The 24,245-nt window shown below is 41.0% G+C and overlaps 1 protein-coding gene across 1 annotated transcript in view; it reads left to right on the top strand.

Moving 5' to 3' along the window:
* The window catches only part of ANO6 (anoctamin 6), a gene marked incomplete at its 3' end in the record, with an annotated part of 76,321 nt that overhangs the window by 8,433 nt on the left and 43,643 nt on the right, over positions 1 to 24,245 (top strand). Inside the window, exon 2 of the mRNA XM_081997401.1 lies at positions 21,639 to 21,715. Within this exon, the coding sequence (XP_081853527.1) occupies positions 21,639 to 21,715 (77 nt within the window). The remainder of the gene's footprint in view (positions 1 to 21,638; positions 21,716 to 24,245) is intronic.

Below are 24,245 nucleotides of genomic sequence, written 5' to 3' on the forward strand. Positions count from 1 at the left end.
AACCAGTGTAGTTACAAGTCTGCTGGAGCATAAACATTCTTTAATTGATTTCATGCCTCATGTGGTAGATATTGCAGCTTAGTTTCAAAATATTGTATAAAGGCTGAATAAGATTGAACCCTTCAATTTAGTGTTTACATTAAATAATTTCCGACTAAACCACTAATCATCAATATTCTGTAGCCATTACTGAAAATCAAAGTTTTGTAGGAACTGCCACCAAAGCAGATTTTGCTTTGCTTTTATAGTTCCCCTTCCTTTCATTTTTTTGTAGATGGATTTTCCCTGACTCCATTAATCTGGTTAGTCAGGTTCTCCAGCATTTTTTAGATGTGATTTATCATGGGACATTAAATATTTGCATAGGAGACTGCTTACAGTACAGTCATTAGAATGAGCTGCCGTGCCAGTGTTCTTCTGTAGAAACAGCCACCACCTCTGTGCTGCTCAAGTGCTGTTTGAGAGCCGCTGCTGCAGCAGGCTAAATGTCTGATAACTTGAGTGTCCAAGGTGTGTTTCTGCCTTGTGGGCTTCTAGCCTGGGTGGTTCTTTTGCTAAGGTATCTGACTTTCACAGTGTCTACAAGGAAGATCTTGGTTCTTGCTCCACAGCTGCAGGAGAGACCCATGACTTCTCCCTCAACCGTTACTACTTTGGGAAATTACAGTCAAATGAGGAATCTTCACTGGGCAGGGAACAGAATTTGGACTGAAGAGTGGAAGCAAGAAGCACTTGTGTTGCGATGCACTGAGTCTCCCGTGCTATGGCGGTGCTAATGTATTTTGGTCAGGAGAAGAGGATGAAATTAGTGACTTTTCAGTGGGTGAAAGATTGTGGGTTCTTTCCTTCCTTTGTGGGAGGAATATTTAACTGAGAAAATGTCATCTACATTGCAGATCAGGGTGGAAAGTATGAGAGCCAACTGTAAAATGTTGTCAGTGTAGTAACCCTGCTAAAGATGCTGGGAACTGATACTAGTAATCCAAGGACATGCTGCTGTGATCTGGCACAGTGGAGCAGTTGAAGAAGAGCCATGTCCTGCCTGGGCAAGCTGGGGTCTGTTGCTGTCAGTGGAGGGAGCCCGAGATAAGCACCAAAGACTGGAACTGAGATCGGTGGAGAGATTCCTTGTTAGCACAGACTGGGGTCTTGACTGAAGGGTCTGGCAAAACTTCTACTGAGACCTGGGTACAGACTAAGAAAGTAAGTAAAGAGGAAGAACTCTTGACAGTATTCATAAAGGTAAAGCCGACCAGTGCAGCTATTTACCTACTTATCATAGAATCATAGAATCTTTGGGTTGAAAGGGACCTTTTAAGGTTATCTAGTCCAACCCCCCTGCAATGAGCAGGGACATCTTCAACTAGATCAGGTTGCTCAGAGCCCCGTCCAACCTGACCTGGAATGTTTCCAGGGATGGGGCATCTACCACCTCCCTGGACAACCTGTACCAGTGTTTCACCAGCCTCACTGGGAAAAATTTCTTCCTTATGTCTACTCTGAATCCACCCTCTTTTAGTTTGAAACCATAATCCCTTTTCCTATGGCAACAGGCTCTGCTAAACCATCTTTCTTATAAGCCCCCTTTAAGTAGTGGAAGGCTGCAGTAAGGTCTCCCCAGAACCTTCTCTTTTCCAGGCTGAACAACCCCAACTCTCTCAGCCTGTCCTCATAGGAGAGGTGTTCCATCCCTCTGATCGTTTTGGTGGCCTCCTCTGGACCCTCTCCAACAGGCCCATGTCTTTCCTGTACTGAGAGCTCCAGAGCTGGATGCAGGACTCCAGGTGGGATCTCACCAGAGCGGAGTAGAGGGGCAGAATCACCTCCCTCAACCTGCTGGCCACGCTGCTTTGGATGCAGCCCAGGATACAGCTGGCCTTCTGGGCTGTGAGCGCATATTGCTGGCTCGTGTCCAGCTTTTCATCCCCCAGTATCCCCAAGTCCTTCTCAGCAGGACTGCTCTCAATCTGGTCAGGAACTCAAAAGCAGCGGCATAAAGATTTGTCCAAGTCAGTTCTTCAGGAAAATAAGCTACAGCAAGGGATTAAGGCAATATAACTGTGGGTGCAGTGAATTGAAATAATTCTTCTGTGGCATTTTCATGCATATTTTTAATATATAATAAAAATCACAATGTGTTCCTAGGTAATTTATCCATCAGGAAAAAAAAAAAACTATACCATTAATTATTTGCAAAAATTTTCCATGCTCTAGGTTTGGCACTGCAGTTACAGATAACAACATTCAACAAAACAAGGCTGAGATGCTGATCCAGAGGGCTCTAGCATTGCCAGAGAGTTTTATTAGTTTGTGTGCAATGTTAGTAAAATTATTAGTGTTCTTTTTCTATGTGTTTTTTCCTTAGGTAGTCTAATGGAGTTTTTATAGGCATTAATGAACAAGGAGGAGGTCAAACAATGCACGCTTTACCCTTGTGAGCGGTCCCATTCACTAGAGTGGGAATAGCATTATTTTTGTAAATGCTATTCATAGTAGAGAATGCAGAACTAGTCCCTAATGGAGGAAATATCTTTATTAAATCTTTTTTAATTTCCATATATACTGATTTATTTTAGGAAAAATAATTAAATTCATTTAATTGTTCTGCTGTCTATAACAGACAAGAAGGAATTTGTACAAAAGAACAGTTTAATCTATAAACTGATGGCTGTGCTTAAGATAAACAGCCCAGCAAAACCTCCTACAATATTTGGTAAGACTTAAACACGTTATGTATTGTTTAATTAAAAAAAAAAAAAAGAAAAAAAAAGAAGAAATCAATATGACCTGAAGAATAAATGAGTTAATGCTGAATTTTAATTTTTTTTTTAACTTGCTCCTTGCTAATAAAGTGAGGAGAGAAAAAGCTTCAAGGGTAATGCAGTCTGGCCAAACAGAGCTCCAGATATTTTTTTAAGTTTATTGTGTTTGCAAGAAGAGCAAAGCTCTCTTTTAGACCTCTTATGCACAGAAGATGGTTTTAGGTTGAAGTTGGTTATTAAGCTGCAGCTGTTAGAAGAAAAATCTGAAGAGTCCTTCAATTGCTAAAACTGCAAAGTATTTCCTGATTAGGAAACAGAAGTATACAGTTTATTTCTAAACTCTAGATCCAACACTGCCAATGCTTAGACATGAGCCTTTGCATCTATACACACAAAGTAGCTCAAAAATGCCTGTAGGTTTTGACTTTCATAGCCAACGTAATTAAAGGTATCTTTTTGGGACCCTCCTGTAAACACGCTGTGTAACAGCTGAGTGTAGGAAACACTTGAAAGCAAACATTCTGAGAAACTCATTACAGAAATTCAAGTATCTCTCCTTGGAGGCATGTAAATTTAAGAGCAATGGGTATAAGTTTATAAACATATTTCAAACTTAAGATTTCTAATTAGATAGCTTATTGATCCACGGGCATTGAAGTCTAACCAAAGAGCGATCTGCAATTACAATCTGGTTAATCATTTCAGTTCCCGATGAAAAGGCTCCACAGCTGCCGGGAGGCTTGGCATCGGTGAGGAGCACCACGGGATCGGCTTGGCTGCTCAAAGAGCTGTGTGTGTAGCTTGGGGCAACCGCTGCGCATGGGCTGTCCTCCTGTAAAACAGACTGAAGGCAGGGCACACTCCTTCCCCGTGTAATTGGGCAGTAATTTTGACAGTATGTTTGGGGCTGATCTTGGCAAGTCTGTCTCATGGCAAAAGCAGCTTGTCTTTTTTATATTTCCTGCCTAAGGACAGCTGATTTGGGTTAGTTGCTCTGGGACAGGGAAATAAACAACCTCACCTTATTTTAAGCAATGAAGAAAACCCCTTCGGGTTCAAGAAAGCACTCGGGGACTGGCAGAAGTCCCGGTGCATTTGTGCAATGACGTACTTCAACGCTGGAGCAGGTGAAAAAACCAGCTTTCTGTACTCTTGACCAGAGGGTTAATTCTGCAGTCCCCACTGAAGCATTAGGTCACAGTCCTTCAGCAAATCAGACTTCAGAGATATGCATGTTTATCAGGTCAGGTTCTGAGCACGCATGTGATATAGGCAGGGAAGGTAGAGTGCTTGCACAAAAGTGATAAACAGCTTACACTTCTTGGTTTTATCCTTTGTACCTCTTAAAATATCAGCAATATTATGGTTTAACAGAGCTAGGCTAAATCAGATCTCACTAACAACTCGCCCGAAATCTCTCAGAGAAAGAAAACACATGTAAACAATGACATTTTATGATGTTTGGACCCAAGTAGTGTAGTGCATCTGATAGTTGTTATACTGCTGAAATTTCACATACTCTTCTCAGCCCATCATAGGAATCCTGATTTTTACAGGATTGCCTGCAGTTTGCTCCTATATAGTACTCACACAACAGCATAAACTTCTGAGGTAGCAAGCTGCTGCTCGTCTCTGCAGACCAGTCCGCGTAGGGCTGTGTTACCAGCCAAACATGACACAAGCATGACAACAAACCTTTTGAGTTAAGCGGAACCGTCAGCAGCCGTGAAGTTATTTGAGTGTGTAAATGTTGCAGCCTCAGCCCCCAGAGACTGTATGTTGCTGTTCAGAGCGGGGTTTTTTTAGTCTTCCAAAGCTGTTCATGATGGAAGCATAAATATCTATCTAAACAAGAATACTCCTTTTATCAGTTGTGGCTGGTGTATCCTTGTCTTTCTTTTTTTGTTTGTTCCCTCTGAGTTTAATTAAAAGTTTTGGGGATAGGTGTTTATCCTGCACTCTAAGATGAGATCAAATGTGTCCATCAGAGGAGTTTCTGCATCTCTCACTGCATGTAGAACAAACCCAGTGACCATTCTCCTCAACAGGATGCTCCTTAGGAACACCTTGTATGCAAAAATAAACTTCAGAGAAATCCTGTTTGCTTTCAGGATTAGTCCGTTCTTTTTCATCCCCTTCACCATTTTCTTCACTGTTTTATTGTCACCTTTAGGGTGAGTGATTCTCTTGGCCTTCAGAGTGCTGAGTTTGGCTCCATATGAGCAGATCTGGCTTGTGCAGAAGAGAAATGTCACTCAGAAGTGACATAAGGCTCTCTTAGGGTCCAGACTGCACAGCCAAAGTGCCAACCTGCATCAAACGGGGAGAGAGAAGTCATTTGGTGATTTCATGTTTGAAATAATAAACCAGATGATAAAATAAGCCAAAGTCTGTGGCTACAGGAAAGGTGGTCATTGAAATCCTAGCTGTGTGAGTTCAGCATGGAATCATGCATCAGTGCTATGTGCAGCAGGGGACCGATACAGCAAGCACTTACAGCCTTTCAGGTTTTATCTATGTAGAATGCAGGTCAAAAATATGACAAAAAGTAAGATTAAAAAGCTTTTCTTTTGCATGATCAGGAAGCTTTATAACTGTGCTTATGTAGGGACCTGTAGTCCACAGAAGTGAGAAAATGTATATTCGATATTTTAAAAAATCCCTTGCAGTCTCGTCAGCAAAGTTTACTTTCAGGGAGGTTGAAATGTTGAACTGCACGAGTTCCTGGGAGTCAGCACTGCCCCTCTTGAGGGACAAGATGCTTTGCAGAGGGATCTGTATAGATTGGAGATTTGGGCTATGATTAATGGGATGAAATTTAACAAGTTAAAGTGCCAGATTCTGCAGCCAGGACAGAGTAACGCCAGGCACAAGCATAAGCTGGGAGAGGAGCGGCTGGCGAGCAGCCCTGCGGAAAGGGGCCGGGGGTGCTGGCTGACAGCCGGCTCAGCAGGGCTCAGCCGTGTGCCCCGCAGCCAAGAGGGACCCCGCGCCCTGCGGAGCACCAAGCACAGCACGACCGGCCCTCGGGAGAGGTGGCTAAACCCCTACGCTCAGCCTTGCCACGGCCTCGCCTCGCGTCCTGCGCTGTGCGCGCTGCTGGGCCCCACCGTTTAAGACGGGTGCGAAGGTCCTTGAGTGCATCCAGAGGAGGGCAACAAAGCTGGTGAACGGGCTGGAGGGCACGTCCTGTGAGCAGCGGCTAAGGACTCTGGGCTTGTCTAGTTTGGAGAAAAGGAGCCTGAGGGGCGACCTCGTTGCTCTCTACAGCTTCCTGAGGAGGGGAAGTGCAGAGGGAGGTGCTGAGCTCTTCTTCATGGCATCCAGTTACAGGACACGTGGGAATGGCTCAAAGCTGCGCCAGGGGAGGATCAGACCGGACATTAGGAAGCGTTTCTTTATCACGAGGGTGGTCAAACACTGGAACAGGCTTCCTAGAGAGAAGCTTGATGCCCTAAGCCTGTCAGTGTTTAAGAGGCATTTGGACAGTGCCCTTAATAACATGCTTTAACTTGGTCAGCCCTGAATCGGTCAGGTAGTTGGACTACATAATCATAGGTCCCTTCCAACTGAAATCTATTCTATTCTATTCTATTCTATTCTATTCTATTCTATTCTATTCTATTCTATTCTATTCTATTCTATCCTTTTTGTCTCTGAAAGTGTATAAGCAGAATTTTCCACTTTTTTTTTAACTGAACATGTTTGCTTCATTTCATAATGCAAGGGAAATGAAAGTGCCAGTACTTTTCTAAATGTAGGGCTTTCCATATCTGTGGACCCTTGTCTAACATGTCCCCTTGACATGGAACAGTAAGAAGTCAGGCAAGGCAAATCGCAACTAAAGGTTTCAGTCTCAAATGTATATCCCTGCTTTTTAGAACATACATTGCTATTGAAATCAGTGGAGATGTTTTGCATTGTTCATTCTAGGCATAAAAATATGGCTTGGAGTTTAGCTCAAGTATTCCTCAAGTGTGTGACGTTTTTGGTTTTTGTTAAAGTCTAGGTCATGCCTTTTGCAGAGGGCTCAGAGGTGAGGCCACCGGAGATGCTCTGCCTGGGGCTGTCCCTCTCAGTCCCCTCAGTGTGCATTACAGAGTGGCTGGCACAACTAACACTATCACCTCCTTGTTGTCTCTTTTTGGTGTTTGCTACTCCTGAAGACCTCTTCTTCTCCTCCTTTTCTGTCCCACCTCGACCATGTGAAGGGAGAGCAGCATGTAATGTTCTCACTGTTCTAGCAGAAGATACTGAGATTGATTCATGTGCTGCAACATCTCCATCAGCCTGTTACTCTAAGGACTTTCAAGAAAATTAATAACCCGTTAGAAGAGCTGAGTGCTAAATCCCTCCAAAATGGAGTTTGCATTTAAACTTAGAGATCTAAATATGATGTCATTGTGAGTTTTGGTTTACAAATACAGTTAGGCCTAAAAAAAACCCCAAGAATAGAGAAAGTGGGTATTGGTTTGTCTTTTAATTCTTCCGTTTCTGTATGTTTACTTGCAGTGTTTGTTTCACAGCTTGTGTAGTTTTTCATTAAGTTATAAATGAGTATGTCCGTATGTCAAGCTATTGATTTGTGAAGTCCATATTTAGGATAAAGTGTAAAGAGAAAATTTTCTTGATGCGTTTACTGGATCCTAATTTGTTGTCCATTTTAAGAGGTCTCTTTGATATCGTTCTATCAGTCTTCAACTCAGTAAAATCTTTGGAACTGAGAGTTTTATTTGCCTTCTGCCAGAAGTTGGAGCTGACACAAGAGATAAGAGGTGAAATCCTCCCGCTTGCGCTAAAGGGATTAGACTGGATGACCTCGTTGGTACCTTCTTGCCTTACAATCTATGAGCTGGATTCACACATTGCAAAAGGTCATTTTTGTTCCCCTCGAGACAAAAAATAGAATCTGCAGTAAAGCCACTGTAGTCTCTTCAAAAATAAAACAAAACTCTGCATAGCCAATGTCAAGGGATTATGACTAGCCTCCTAACAGCCCATCACACTTGCTTTTTCCCTGCTGTTATAATCAGATGTGTAAGCAATCTTACCTAAGCTTAAATGAAAAACAACTCTGTAGAGGCTGCTTGGGTTTTTTCATCTGAAAACTGGTCTTTTACATCCTCTCACTTCCACAGTTGGAAAAAATGAATTAAAATCTCTGTGGAAATGAGTTTGTGGAGTATGACTGGGTCTCTCAGCACTGGTTGTACTCTTATGAAGATCTGTAATGTTGTATAACACGAGCAAGCCCTATGGTTGTTCCTGTGTTACTGCCATCTGGTATGTTCATAACATCAAAAAACAGATTAGCAGGAATTTTTCTAGACACCAAAGTAAAACGTCTTTCAATGCTTTCCAAAGCAAAGCATACATCTCCTCTTTTTTAGGCTTCTTTTAAGATTTCATGGAATTACACTGTGGTATAGGTGAGAGAGGAGGAAAACAAGAAAATTTCTGTTTGACTTTTTCCTCCTTATTATTCTTGCTGCTTGTTTTTGTTATAGCTGAACAGTATTCTAAGATTCAAAGTCAGCCATTTTTCATCAGTGTCATTAGCGTATAGTCCTGACTTCTTTTTCTTCCTCCTGAGGTAAGTTATCAGAATAAATTTTCCACATTTTTATGCTACCTGCCAATCGAAAGGAGACTTGTACTTTAAAATTCACCCGCATTCTTTCCTGACAAGTTCTTAGACTGAATTTACTCGCTCTGGGATGGCTAATCTTTTAGGAAGGTGCAACAATTTTTAGAGAAATCTAGAAACGGCACTTTACGCCACACTAACATGTGCTTACTTTGGTGGGTCTAAAGCTGCCTCTGCTGTTCCTGCTCTGAAAGACCTATTCATGACGGTGGTGGGTGACCATGCTGAAATCTGAAGTATGACATTACGCGGGTAATGGTCCTTCTGTACGTGTTGCTCACAAGCACAAACCTTAGGGTGACCTAATATCTAGATACCCAGTACATTATTAACGTCGTTGCACACCAAGCACGCAGAAAGCTCTCGCTATCCCATGGGCAGCACTGCTGATACTTTTCCTCAGGTATCTGCGGCATCTGCCTCAGAGTGTGTAGTAATATGTAATATAGCTGAGAAGATTTCTGATGTGCCACCTCATGGACTGAAAGTAAATAAAAACACTGTTCCTCCCTCTTCCCCATGCTAAGAAGTGTAAAGAAGCAGTTGCAGGTTCAAAAGCTGTTGAGAGAAATTTATGAATTAAAAAGCCACAAGATGATCTAAACCAAAAATATACTGCTTCTGTCTGATTGTATACTGTGGGAGCTTCACTGCCTCTGTGCCCTCATCTTACACTTCAGAACATTGCATGGTGGTTTTCGGCCCAGAGCACCACTGGTCACTCTTGGGGACAAGAGGCTGGGCTAGGTGGACCATTGAGATGATCCATAAAGCACATTCTGGTGTTCGTATGTGCCCTTGTTCTTCTTTAGCCGCACACACATTCTGTTTCTTAAAAATCACTGAGCTTGTGCAAAACCGGTGAACAGCCTTATAGTCAAAAAGCAAGGCAAGAACATGGACAGAAGGCAGGCTATAGGCCAAAGACTCCATTATAACATAAAGTTGAGGCCTGGGAGCAGGCAATCTGTCCAAGAGCAAAAGCCAGGAGCTAGCGCAAAGGCCTCCAGCTCAACGACCACAGGCAAGTGGTGCGTTTCCTTCTTACATCTGGGGGAAAGGACAAGCCACCAGTCAGGCTCACGAGCCAGATGACAGATCACCCTTCCCAACAAGAGGCTGATTGCAGTCAAAGGTGTGGTCTGCTGGTGCCGTTACCTTGGAAAGCTAGTAGTGTTACCAACCCTGTCGGAGCTCAAGGCTTGGTCTGGTAAATGTGCGATGCCAGATCTGTGCACTCACGTCACCTAAAGCTGGGGGGTCTTTACCAGTGACTGAAATGACCAAGATCTTAAGCACAGCATTCTCTCTCTAAAGGAATCCACTGCCTTTTTTCATCCTTGTCTTGTAACGGGACTGTGATTACTGCTGAGCTCTTACCTCCTTCTACTTCCAGGTTCTCAAAGTCCAGGAAAAAATGTTTGTGATCACTCTGACGTGTTTTTATTGCCTTCATATTTTCCAAACGTGTGTATAAGTTTCTCGAGTTGGTATTTTCACATGCACCTATTTTTCTCCTTCAGTTGTACAGTGGACTTTTGAATGCTAGGCAGAGAGAGCATATTCTTATTCTCAATCAGTCTGCCCACATTACTGTTACTAGAAAGCTGTGTGCACACACGCATCCTTTTCGTTAACGCCTCTCGTTTCCCAGAAAGTAATTTAGAAACCTCTGTGTCTTCACAGCCACAGCTGTTTGGCATGAAGCTATCAGACCTTGCCCAGCTGTAGTTGCTGGGCATCATGAATTGAATTGTCAGCAGAAACCAGAACTTTTTGTTCACAGTGATTGTAATAAGCTAAAACACAGTGGGTTTGGGGTTTTTTTTTCATCATGGTACTGAATTTACACTAATTATATTGTTCTGAACTGACTTTTAAAACATAATAAATTTGATATGTGCATTGCTAAGGAAAAGTGTATTATAGCTGTTATGATTACTTTTCTTACAGCGCATTTTGAAATTACTCATCAGCAGTGCAGAGTGCTCCTACACATGGACCACTAATCAAATTGTCTGATTAGGTGAAATTTGAGACTTTCCGCAAAGTTTCCTCATGCCAAATTGCGGTAATAATTGTTCCATCACTTCTGCTCAAGGGAATCCCTCAAATGCTTCAAATATAATTTCATTTCTAAACTGACTGTATAATTAAATAATACAGTATAGCCAGCAGTAATCTTTCTCCATATTTAAAAGTAAATATTACCAGTTGCCAACAGGAGCCATAGCATCCCTAATTGGCTGTGGCTAATTATATATTATGTCTAAAGAATGTTAACATTAAGGTTGCAAAGTCAAGCACTTAGAAGTTGGGCAATGTCAGCATTAACGTTGCCCAGGCAACTTCAATTTTCCTGCCATTTGTCTGCATGCATGTTACAGTTTTTAATTACACAATCATACCGTTCTTTTTATCCTCTTAAGTCCACAGCCTCATTCAGTAAACTGGTAGTAATTGCAGATTTCTTTTTATCTTCCTCATTAAGAGCATGGCTCCAAGCCTTGTTTAACTCAAATTATCCGAGCCTTGCACAGCATACATTTTCATTCCTTTCCTCCTCTGTGTTCCTATGGTGCTCTTACCACATCTGAGCACTATATCGGACAGGGGTGCGCGTGTCAGGTTGCCTTAAACCCCTTTTAAGGGAGAGCTGGAGTTTCAGGAATCCAGACCGCTGGGACAGGAATGCAGGCTGCTGAAGTGATAAGATGTGGGGAATGTAAAACACTTCTGAATGGGCTGTGCAAAGACAAAGGCGCTGAGCAGAGAGACATCGTCCCACTCTGGTCTCCCTCAAGCACTGCTACTGCAGGGCCACAAGAAAATAATTCTTTTTCAAGCACTTCTGTACAATTAGGTACTAAAACCATTCCGGGTTTATGGCCAATAAACTCTCTGTTTCCTATGAAGTTGTCAAAAAAATGCTCACCAATCACAAATGCTTTGGGACTGACTTTTTCAGAAATAAGAGCACTTCCCAGTCTTGCTATTCCAAGTACTGCACTTCCCCAGCTAACTTAGTGACAAATGCCCAGCTCTGCTGTAAAAGTGCTGAGCTTCCTGGCTGTTGCAGCCTGGGCAGGTAGCTTGAAAACTCCGCTGTGGAAAGCTGGGCAACACTTTGTTCAAGCAGCTTGCTCAGCGTCACGTGTATTAGATGCCGAGGCTGCTGCTTATGCCACTTCTTCAAGGCTGAATGCAAATTCTTTCACAATCAGAAAATCTTTCTTCCTTTCAATCTTCCTGCAGTCTCTAGATCCTATCCATCTTTTGCAAAAACAAGTTAAAGGTCTAGATGGATGAGTCCTCCTCCATAACGAAACTTGGTCTCTTCCTCATTGCAATCCCATCTTGTATACAAAAGGAGGCGGGTTCCTGAAGAAAAAAGGATAACAATTTGGGCTTTATAATGAAAAATTACTTCCTTTGCTTTGAAATCCACCAGCATCTTCTGTGGTAGTGGTATTGCTGTGTACCTTTTAGCTTTCATGTAGTAAGAACCCCTTCTGAAATGGGAAGACCAGGTTCCAATCCCTTCCTTTGTCTTCTTTAAAATAAGCATCAGTGATGACAAACAGTCTTGAACCAGCACTATTTCAGTGTTCGTGAGTTTGAGTTTGCTCACTTGCCACATTTGGCTATAAATTTCTATTTTTTTAAGAGCCCTGAAAACCAGATTCTACCATATAGAGCAGTATCAACCGAAGTGGAACGACAAAAGCTAGCGATTTAATTTACAGGTCGTAATAAGTAGTAACCTGTATACTGTTTTGAATCATGTTTTGAATATTTATTTAAAAGGCTTTCTAAGAGAAAGTGGGACTTTTTGTTGATTGATAGAGCAGCTAAGACAGTAAAACCATTGTGTTCCTTTGAACCGTGATGTTGCTGAGGGCACCACAGGGGCTACACCCAGCCTGGTCCCTGGTGACCCCCCCGCGGGAATGCCCTACAGGCAGGCGGGGAGGCTCCTGTTTGCACAGCCACCGCTTTGGTTTGAACTCCTGGACCTGAATGTTTGAGTTACTCCCAAATCCTGTTTTAGGTGCCTACACCCCTTCTTTAATTCCATAACACACATTCATTTCAGCAGGTATATAGCTCAATGCACACCTATTCGGAATTTTAATTTGTTGTTGAATTACTTCTTTCTTATCTACTAGATAATAACTATTTACTCTGAACTTGTATTTAGATGCATCTTATTGGTAAGTAGAGTTAATTAACCATAGAGAAAAACAACCTGCAAACATGTTTATTAGTTATCTTAAGTATGCTGTATACATAAGAAGAAAATGCATTTATAAAACATTTTGTATTTGAAATAATTTGTTCAGCAAAGGAAACATTAACTGTAGTTAATGAAATTGATGGATCGATTAATGAAATTGATAGATTTATTCTGGTCACTAAGGGCCTTTTTATGCCAATTTGATATAACTTGGCATAAAAACTGTCAGTCTGCTTGGATACTTTTGAATACCTCAGCAGGAATTTATCTGTAACCTTATACGCCTAACACCTTCTGCAAATCTGCCCTAATGTCCTCTGGGTTTTTACAATTAGTGGATCTCATCCTCTGCCACCTGGATTTTATTTACTGCAAGAGAAAAACAGCAGCCTGTTCTTCTTGATCCCTTTTTCAGACTTAAACAGATTATTCCAAGTAAAGAAAATTTTCTCTAAGAATCCACTAACAAAACTAAAAATCAGAATTGTCTGTAAGCTGGTGCTGGACTTGGTGACCCAGCTGATCCCTTATGTCTTATGTTCTTAATGGAACTGAGGTAGTTATTTTTCTCAACCCTAGAAACTAAGACCTTGCATTTTTGACAGCAGGAATGACAATATTTACACTGTTAAAACCAAAATAAAATATGTATGTATGTTTGGTTCAGTATGTAATGATGTGACATAGTTTGAATCAATAATGAAACAGACTGACAGTCAACATTACAGCAGTTTTCTGCCTGATTCCATATATAATTAAAACAAAGCAGCCCTTAATTGAAAAATGTAAGGCGGCTCATTTGTTGCATCATTTTAATATAGCTAAATTACTTAATAGATTATAAGAAGGTGTATGCAGAGAAGAGAGAATGATTCAAGCCCATATTTCAACCTGAGATTAATGCCTGAAAAGATTATCAGTCTGAAGCCTTCTGACTTAATCAGTTTATTCCATTATTTTATACTCTGACAAAGCCAGCTAGCTGTTTGATATGGATGCATTCAGTGTACAACCAAAAAGGATCCCAAATATTGTTTAAAATTACAGCAGGTAGTCATGTTAATAAATTCTAAAATTAAAAATTGTTTCTATATCTATATATTGCTTATTGACAGATGGGAGCCAAAATAATTTTGACAGCCATTTCAGATGAAGGTGTGTAAACTGCTTAGCCCCAGAAAAAGCATTTAGAATAGTCTAATTAGCAACTGAATTTCTGTAGGGATTTACGGTCAACTGCTGTCTGATCGTTGCAGCAGTGAAAACCAGGAGCCAGCATTTGCATTTCAGCCGATTACTCTGCATTCACGGAATTGCAACTAGAAAGTCATTAGCCCTGTGTTTGTTTTCAAAACTGAAGCTGGAGCTAGTCCAGATCTCACTGAAATGATGTAGGATTTTTGCCACAGGTTTTGGGTAAGTGTCCCGCTGTGAGCTCTGGATGCACAAGGTCTGTTTGACAATTTGGTTACTGAGCCCCTTAAACCTTCAAACTCAGTGCCTCTTAAATATTGAGGCACTGCTATCAGCAGAATCATTTGCACAAAGTCTAATTTCTTCTTCTATAACTGCCTGCTAATTACTTTCTGATTTTCGGTGAGCTACGCCAGCTCTACAGGGGAGGTAGAGCTGCAATACTCTGTATTACGCCCCCAACTGAATGTTTTCCTGTTTAGGGTTAGTCATGAAAAAGTATTTGTTTTTGAAAGTCATACCACATGTTCCCAATCCTTTGTTTGCACAGCTGTAAGAGAAGATAACTTAAGGAAAGAATAGTCTTTCAAACAAGAAAGAATCACTTTCCAAGACAGACATTTCACTTCCTTTGTGATTCAACAGCGTCTACTGGGTATGCCTGGGCATCTGAAATTAAAATCAATGTTTTTCTTATTATGTGGCATAGATTAGGTTTTGGGTTGACGATACCTGCAGATCTGCTCTGAGTGCACAAAGAACATAATTTATTGACAGCTTGGAAAGCCATTTTTGCATTACTAATTGTCATCGGTTTTCTCATGTACCGCAAGAGTGCAGGCGACCATACAAATAGAATAAGACTTTCACACGGAAGGCAGCTGTATGGTTCTCTTACTGACTATAAATAATAGGTTATAAAGTATAGTTTGTTACAAAAATAATTCAATTCACTTCAAATACATAACTTTTTGGAAAATTAAGAATATAGGGTTTAGTAGCATGTTTTCTTCAAATAAGGTCAACAGGTATGAAATAAAACTAATTTAAACACATTCCAATCAATAACTGAACTTAAAAGAATGAATGCTACTAAATGCCAAGCCAATAGTATTATGGTGGAATGACATGAAACCATGATAATTTGTGATCGTAACAGCTGCCCTCATATATGAGTGGAGAAGAGACCGTATCCCAGAGAAGAGCTAGTCTGGAAAAGTCACTTCAACCTAGAAAGACCTTTAACCATCAGAAAGATCCGATAATAATGTCTCCACCTAGGAAGGAGCAAAGTAAAAAGATCAAACCTATGTTTTGGAACGATAACTCAAGACATTCTTTTCTTAACTCTTTGTGTTTATTCATTTCCCTCTGTGAAAGTGAAAGAAATTAGGTATCATCCCAGCTAAGGAGGATTTGATGGTTTGGGGTTTTTTTTGTTTAAAATTGTTTAGGTTATTAAATGAAACTATTTTATATGTGGCTTGATATACAAGGATCAAGACCATCATGGATATTTTACATTTAAAACTGTTCTTTTTTAACAAAGGAATTATCTCAAGGTAGTTAATGGCCTTGATTAATTTTGTTTAAGAGCTATGGATCTCATCTTGCTTTTTCAAATCCTAAATGGTTTCTTAGCTCTGAAAGTACTCCTATACAATGAACTGAACGTACGAAATAAACCACAGTAAAGAAATATTCTGCACCAGCAAAAGAGATTTTGTCTGCCAAAAAACAGTCCAACAGTTTCTAGAAAAAATCGACTTGTGCAATGGTTTTACTCCACTTCAGATTTCAGCAAGTATTACATATGGCTTGAATACCTTGTAGTCATGTTTAAAACAGTATCTTCACTTTCTGGATAAGTAGGGAAACTCCTTTGCATTGTCAGTTCTCCACATTTTTGATCTTCTGGGGCATTTAAAACAACATGGCATAAATTTGCCCCCCTCTTCCCCCCCTTCTCTCCCCAAAATCTAGGACTGAATCATATACTTCAGTACCATAATTTTATTCTTTTTGGACCAAGAGACAGAGGGCTGGGCGTTCCTAAGGAAGCTGCCATCTACATCAAGTCCCTTTCAGGACAGTGGCTTTACTGCAGTCCCCAGCTGGTATTCAGGGGTGACTCTGGATCTTTAGAGTGATTCACCTGCTAATGATGCTCTCCCCTCATTCTTATTTCCACAGTTTTGATACAGTGATTGGCATTTCTTCACGTGGCTCCCTGTCTTGGATGTGTCAATACTCATCCTTTTTGAGAAGATGTATCTCTTTGAAACATTGGTTTTATTCCAGCAGTAGTTTGTTCTTTTGTAGGAAATAAGGTGAAAGTAATTTGACTTGATTAGATGATGGGCTTCAAGAGTAGTCTTCATTTATTCCAGGACTCAGCTCATAGCCACTGTTTTACCTCATGCCTTCTCGTGGCTTCCGAGACGGTACCTGTGAAGTGGGGCTTTTTGCTTGGTTGCCTCTTGGGTGCCGTGCACGATGGTATCACAAAACCGATCTGCTAGCTCGACTGCAGCCTGCCGAGGTGGGGAGATACTGCCGCAGTGTTGGTCTGTTGGCTGAGGAAGGGTGTGATGCAGGATCAGCTCTGCTTAGGAAGCAGTACCTGGGCAAAGCCCACCCTCTTTGGATCTTCTTGTTTATCCCAGCAGATGGGAACAGTCTGACTCCGTGCAATTCTCTGAGCCTCACGGTGGCAAACCTGATAGGCTCTTTTCACGTGATTTTCGTTAGGACAGATAGGCTTTACGAATGACTATTTTTTCTGTTCTAATGTGGTGACAGGGCTGTCAAACAAACATTTCAGGGAATGTGTCGCTTAAAGACAGATAGATAAAAATACATGTAAATTTTTCCTGATATTTTCCTGTCAGTGAAGCATTTTGTTATTATATTTTTAGTCTGTATTATTATACTTATAATTATTTTATTATTATTTTATTATTTATTTTATTTATTTAATATTATTATTATATTAATTTTCTTTGCAATCTATTTGAGGTCTAAAAGACCTAGGTGTGTCTGATTGTGTACCTATGTTTTCACATTTCTATACGCAGTGTTGTTGTCCAAGACATGCCTACACGAGGGCAGTGCTGCGAGCTAAGCTGGAGCATGGGTTTGAAGCACACCATCTATTCCCTGTTCGCCTTTGCTAAATGCCTGCCACCCTTTCCTCCCATGCGTTCCACCTGCATTAGCTGTGGGACAGCTATTGGTGGTCTAGCTTTGCAAAAACTCGTTTTCTGTAACCATACTGTGAACTTCCCCGCTTACGGAGGAGGCACCATACGCAGCAGCAAACCCCACCGAGGGGCTGAGCAGGTATTCTTGAGCACATCAGTTTTGCGTTGAGGAGAGCACAATATTCTATCAATTTATTTTTCCCCCTGTAAGAACAGGATTTGGGACTTAGAGTTTTTAAAACTTCGGTGACCGACAGTCAGTACTCTTACATAGTACTCCGAGGGAAATCAGGGGTGATATGGTATCTATAGCCAAGCAGCAATGCCTGGGGACCCTGGGGGATCCCAGACATCGCTTCCTGGCTTTACACCCATGATTGCTCGTGCGGTACCGTTCTCAGCGCCAGGGCTGGGATCTTGTCCTTTGCAACGTCTCACAGGCCTGTTTGAGGGACCTGAAGTACCAGGTACTATGAGTTTGGTGTTGTACAAGCTTTTTGGTTTCTCAGAATAATTCTGTGCCTCATAGTTTGGCTTATGCAGGTGATTTACAAGCTTAAGGAGTGCTGCCGCCCTTTTGTACCTTTGATTATTTCCATTAGAGAGGAAATCAATGATAGCCAAGAATTTCTTTGGCACAAAAGGTTTGGCAGCTTCGAGTGTGTTTGGCAATGTCCTTGCTTATAGAGCCAAGCCCAGTGGCCTTTTCTGACACCAGCTTATCCAATATCATTGTGGTTTTCTTGTCGTTAATGGTTTTTTGGACAGCATCTTTCTTTTCACTTCTGGATACTGCTTTTTTTCCATGCTCGGGCCTCTTAATTTACAGCCTCAAAAAGACTGTTTCATCCCTACTGCCTGTACTTTGGACAGCTTCTATTATTTCACTATTCAGACTCCAAGGAAGGTATTCATTTTTCTTTATATTTATTCCAAAGGAAGAACAGCTTTCATGCCTATCAGTGTGCCACAGCCTCTCTCGTCTGCCATAGCAATAGGTAGAAATTGCTATTAGTAATGTTCATGAAAGCCCTTAAAATTGAATTATTCAATGGGAAGATCATTGAACTTCCAAAGACATTCACTGGCAGTATCAATTAACTAATGGAAAGACTAGACATTTTACACTGGTCCTCAAGGTATTTTAGGGCCTTTATTCAATCCAGTCAGAAGTGCTGGCTGACCTGTGAGAAAGCAAAGCCATAGAGAAAACTCAAAACACATCACTGGTAGAATCAACAGCAGAATTCATCTCCCATGGCCTGGCCCAAAGTGTGGGATGTACACAGGTTATAAAGAAGCAGCATGGGATTAACGTAGATTTCTTAGTAGTTGTGTATAGGCATACTTGAGGTAAGGTGTGAAATACTGACAGTGCAATTCAGTGTGCCGGATTGCAGAATGATCTCCTTCACCTTCACCAAAGCACCTTCTTTGCTTTACTTGGCTGAGCGGTAGAACATAAGCATCTACACTTGATGTGCTCCAGCCCAAACATTAACAGGAGTGATAATGCTTCTGAAGAAGAAATAGGTAAGCAGAACTAGTATTTTAATATAAAATCTCAGCACAGTGGTCTATTTTTGGACATAGCTATGAGAACACTGTTACCAGACCCACACTCAGGGGAAACTGAGTCTGGAGAGCACCTCAAAAGCTCATCTAGGCCATCCTCCTAAGATTCATGCCAGATTCAACTTGGCCTAGATTGTTCCAGGATATTTGATTAAGCTGTACTGAATGATGCTGAAGACCTCACATGACCTTACCTGCCTTCCCAGGCAGTCTCTTCTACTGTTCTCGCTGTTAGAAAGTTTTTCTTAAAGGCCAGTCCCTAACTTTTGTGCCGCAATTTTCTTTCTTGTCCTTCATACTTAAAATTGACTTTACTATAATGCTGGAGGAGAGATGGGAGAAGAAGTGATTCTGGGGGTAGGAAAAGCACTTCGTGTGGGTGCAGCTTTTCTGGCAAAGCTGAGTTTTTGCAGGTACCAGTTTTGTATTTCTGAGAGATGAGAATGGTCTCTTCCAGCTAAAAACTGCACAGTTTGGCACAGCTGTCCTTGCAAATCACTGCTAGAACAAATCTTATCTAAGGACACATTCAGGTAGTGTTAAGGCTTTGTGTTTTGGCTTCACTCAAACATTAATCTGTATTTAATTTGAGAGAATTTCTGGGGCTAATGTCCTCTAAGAAGTGAGAGTGGGAGGTCTCTTTTGCATGAATCCTTTTATTGGGCCAATGGCCCAGGGACTGTACTGAGCAGTGTTTCAAGTAAAAATGTGTTAAGATAGTAAATATTGACTAAATGATAAAGTGTGCATGACACCCACCATATCATGTGGAAGATACGCCGGTCAGAGACACAGAGGCAGAAGCAAATTGTACTCACATATAGATTTCTCCAGAGGATGTTCCTGGCCAGCCCCAGATCTATCAGGATTTGTGAGACCTGGAGTTATCCCCCCTGCTGTGCATGCCACGTGTCCCCCTTCTGTTGAGTTCTGGCTGAAGGGATTTCTAGACGGCATTGATGAGGGGTGTGTAGTTAATACATCGTAGGGACTTAGCAAAGAGGCCGCTTTAGCTCATGAGTCTCGTTACTGCAGTTCAGTGGCTGGCAGAAGTCTTCGTGTCTGTGTCCACAGCTGTTTTTTTTGTGTAATGGCACCCAGAGTTTCAGAGCAGATGTTTATATTTCAAAGCAATATGCTTGTTTTTCTCCTTCAGCTTGCCCATTATACGTGGGCAGAAACATTCCCTCTTCTGTGAGTTTGCAGAAGCACTTTGTATCTGGATATCTTTATGTCCAGATCGAGAATAAAGAATGCCCTAAGGAACACAGGGTGATGCCCATTACACTGACATCAAGAATATATATTTGCCCTCCTCACACTAGTCTGAGCTGAACCTATTAAAATATAATATGACATATGCTCATGTTTTCTGAGTCCTCATATTACAGTCTCAGCATATGCTGTTTGTGTGCTACACTAGTCCATATTTTCCTGCTCTCTTTTTAAATACTGACAAACGTTTCTAAAGATGCTAATGTCTTTGAGACCTCACAGACTTTGACTGTACAACTGGGCCAACCTTTGGGTTATGATTTAAATGTTTCTGAAGCGATGATGATGGAAAAAGTTCATGGACTTGCTTTTCTCTCCTCCCTAGAGTATGTCACCACCACAGTAAAGACCTGGAAACTGACAGCTCAACATCTGGAAAGAAGTCCCTACCAAACTCTATGAAAGTATTTAAACCAGAGAATTCAGCTGCTTAGAGGCCATGAGAGAATTCTGCTCATTTGTAAAGAGCAATCTTCTTGTGCTCTGTTTCTAAGTGTTTTGACATATCTTCAGCTGGTATAAATGAGAATCATCAGTGAGAAAAAAGCTTCTTAAAAATTCTTGAGAATTTGGCCACATACCAATGAAGTTTTTAAGCCAAGGGGAAAAACAAAAAGTCACGCCTATCAGTTATATTTGTCTTGGCATTGTAGCTAATGGGCATTTAGTTACCCTTCTAAGAGTACTATAGATTATATTATTTAAGAGTTTGAGGAATCTTTTTTACTGTTATAGTGGCTTTTGGTAAGTTGAGGCTACCTGTTCCAGAAAACACTGGCATTTAGGTACCACTGAAATCCACAACCGTTTCTTCAGGACAGACTTGACTAAGACACCTCTCTATTTTAAGGATCTAAAAATAACACCTGAGGTCCATCTGCCCACCATGCACAGACAGAAAGCAACCTTCTCCCTTCAGCCATTTGATGTTAACTTCAGCCTCAGGATGTTATCTGACTTCTCCCTAAGACCCAAAAATATTTTTTAAGAAACTAAAACCAATACCTTGCAGCAATTGTAGAGTTTCTGTAACTTATTTCCAACAGCTTTATTAGGACGAATTTAGATGTTATCCAGTGTTTGACCTGGTGGCCAATTTTTCCCAGTGTGCTTGATAACGGTCCCATGGAGTAGCATACTTCACAAAATAATTTTTATTTTATGCTGTATTTTCAGGAAATCAATTCAGTTTGCAGGTTGTTGGTTTTTAGCAGGTATTGATAAAAGGGAAATGGGTGAAGAGTCACTGGGCCATTAACACACATTGAACTTGTAGGTGTGATATTAGGTTATATGAAAATCATTCCTGTTATGGAGGATTTCTGAAGAATTCCCTGCTACTGTTATTGGTTATTGCCTGACAAGTACAGTCAGCGTGAGCTGGGGTTATCTGTGCAGGTGGAGCCAGTTCTGGTGCACTTATTCATTGAAAGGTAATAGTAACTACTGCTGGAGTGTGGATAGAGTTTTCTGAAACACTAACACATACTAGCAAGGGATGCTTTGCATCACTGTAGCTTGGCCGGAGTGCTTTCCTAGCATTAGCTTTTCATCCTGTTGAAATGTATGTTTTGTTCTCTTGCCACCTTTTCATTATGACTGGAATATGAGAGACAAACATTCTGTTTCTGAAACACTAAGTGCAATAAAGTGGCTTGTCCATAAATAATTAAAATAAATAATTAAAAAAAAAAAAACTACCACAAAAATGCTGAAATGTTTTAATTCTTTATGTTTATTTTTAGTCTTGGAACTGAACCAGGTGATTATTCCCACTTATGGAACTGTGCCAGAGCAGCAAAGCCTTCATACTCCTGAATGGGTGGGTACTTCTTTACTTCAAAACTAGGACTACCTGTAATTTCTTCTCCTATAGATATACAACAGTTGGTAGCTGTTCCAAAAGAATAGCATCCCTTTGTATTTGTAGCACATGCAGTTCATCTGTGTGACTGAATCTGAGTCGCTGTATCTCTGCTTCCTCAAAGGTACCTGAAGTCATTGGCTCAGACGTGAAAGTGCAGGTTAACACGGGCACTTAACTCAATTAAAAGTGACCAATGTATATTCGCTATAAACTGACACACACACATACACCTCCTCTCTGTATATAATTTTGTACATGCATGTATAGGATTTCTCTCTGTGTGTATACAAGGTTAAATAGTTATGAACACATCCTACATATAAACACACATACCCTGTAGATTCATACACACCCAGGTATTAGTTGTCCAACAGCTGAGTTGAGGTTTCGTTTTTACAGAGAGCTTGGAGACACCAAGAAATTCCTTATTCCAATCAGAGACTGAAGTGGCAAAAAGGAGAAAGACCTAGAGGTGTCCATTCCCTTTATCCAAAGTTCAAGTTCCCCAGCTTGCCTCATGTTTTCTGCAGCTAACAGGTTCCTGGCTGTAGCTCAAGATCCCCTGTCTCAGATCTCATTTATCTCTAAGGGTTGGCCAGTTGACCCCAACAAGCCCTGCCATGGCTCATGCTTTGCCATCCTGATGCCCAACTGGCATGCTGATGAGTCCAATTTTAGTTTTTCCGCTAGAATGGTACAAGTGTGGTCTGCAGTTGCACAAGGGGATAGCTATAAGCCTGGATTTAAAAAGGTGTAAAATCATGTACTTATCCTAAAGCTAATAGAGCAACACTGTATAAATCAAAAAGCCTGTTCTGTGTTTCATTAGTCTAATGGCAGAGGTTAGTGTCACTGGCTTTGGGTGTGTATAAGTTGTCTTTTCTATTCAAGCTACCTCTACAAGAGGATCAATGTTACAGGAGGAAAAGACATAAAGAAACAGGTTCAAGTGTCTAGAGCTTCGTGACAGTTTTCATATAGACAAGTCGTTCAAGAAACTACTGTTATGGTGCCACTAAGTAATGAGAGCTGGAGCTGGTTCCCAATCATCCCTGTCCAAGGCATTGACATCTAAAACGTCAGCTATTTACAAATAACTGAACTTGCCTGCGCATTTCTTTCATGGTTGTCTACTAGATCCTACTCCAGGAATGACAGCCTGCTACCACTGCTACTGGTTATCCCTTTAGCTTGCACAGGGGAGATCTGTGTTATGATTGTGGAGGTCCAGGTCCTGCTGATTTCTCTCTCTATAGGGAAATACATTGTTTTCTTTATATAACTAGGAAAACGTACAACACAATGAACAACAAGCTAAAAATTTAAAAGATGCAAATGGAGCATTCAAATTCTGGGAGGTGAATTAAGCCTTCCTTGTCTTATATGTAGATATTTTAATTGGAGCTGTTTAGATAATTACTTTTCAGCCTGGCCACCAAACTGAAAGCTGTTTTGATTCATATCAAACTGAAATGGGAAACAGAATCGTAAAAGAAAGAGACAAAGGATTTCCATGGTGATAGTGCATTTTGAAAGCAGTCTAAATGAAGGGATAGATTCAGTCTTCATGGCACCAAGGTGCACCAGAGCCTTGGGGAGCTGCTCTGGCAGCTTAGCTGGCAAAGTACCTGTTATAGTTATGGGGGGTTTGTCCTTGCCTCTGCTGTAGGAAACAAACACCCAAAGTACCAGGAAATGAGGTTTCTTCTGGGAGCTGGATACCTCAGCCTCCCCTGCCCCTGCCCCAGCGCTTTGCGGCAGGGTATTCTTTGTTTGAAGCTGCTTTAGTCTCTGGAAATATATTTAAATACTTCTGGATTATGAGGTGGAACCAAACACTTCCATTTCCCAACTGAGTGCCCTGAAAAGGATGTTATAAAAATCCTTATGTTGCGGTTCAATTAAATTTTTTAAAAATGTATTTATATGAAGTGAAATAGCATCAAAACAGCTGGAATGTCCTATACCATGTGGTTAGAACAGTCTCCTCTGAGAAGTCTTGGTAGAACTTATTTTTATTTCTACTGAAAAACAACTGTCAAAATCAATTTTTATTTTTGGTTACTCATGTTTACCAGCAGTTGTAATTTCTGCTCAGTTTTAGCAGCATCGCTTCTGCACTGCTCCTTCTATGTCAGATCTTCCGTGTCGGCCACTGGGCTGTTTCAGTGGGTTGGAGGGGCTACAAAGATTGAAAAAAATTGAGGTCTACCGAGCCCATCTATGAAATGGATGAGTGCTAATTGTAGCTAGGAACGGAAACTGAATAGGAAGCCTGGCCTTAAACAATTGAATAGAAGGGAAATACTGTCCCTGTTGTCTAAACTTAGATCATGCTTTGCAACTGGAAGCATTCTGGGAATTTGATTTGATTTTGCAAAGTCGTTCTGGAGTAGCCAAAACTGAGTAAGTTATTGGCTAATAAAAATGGTCCTGTTCTTCTCATGGTGCTGTCTCTAATTAGAGGATCACATGCCGAGTTTGC

The sequence above is a fragment of the Phaethon aethereus genome (assembly GCF_964289735.1).
Source record: "Phaethon aethereus genome assembly, chromosome: 1".
Taxonomy (NCBI): Eukaryota; Metazoa; Chordata; class Aves; order Phaethontiformes; family Phaethontidae; genus Phaethon; species Phaethon aethereus.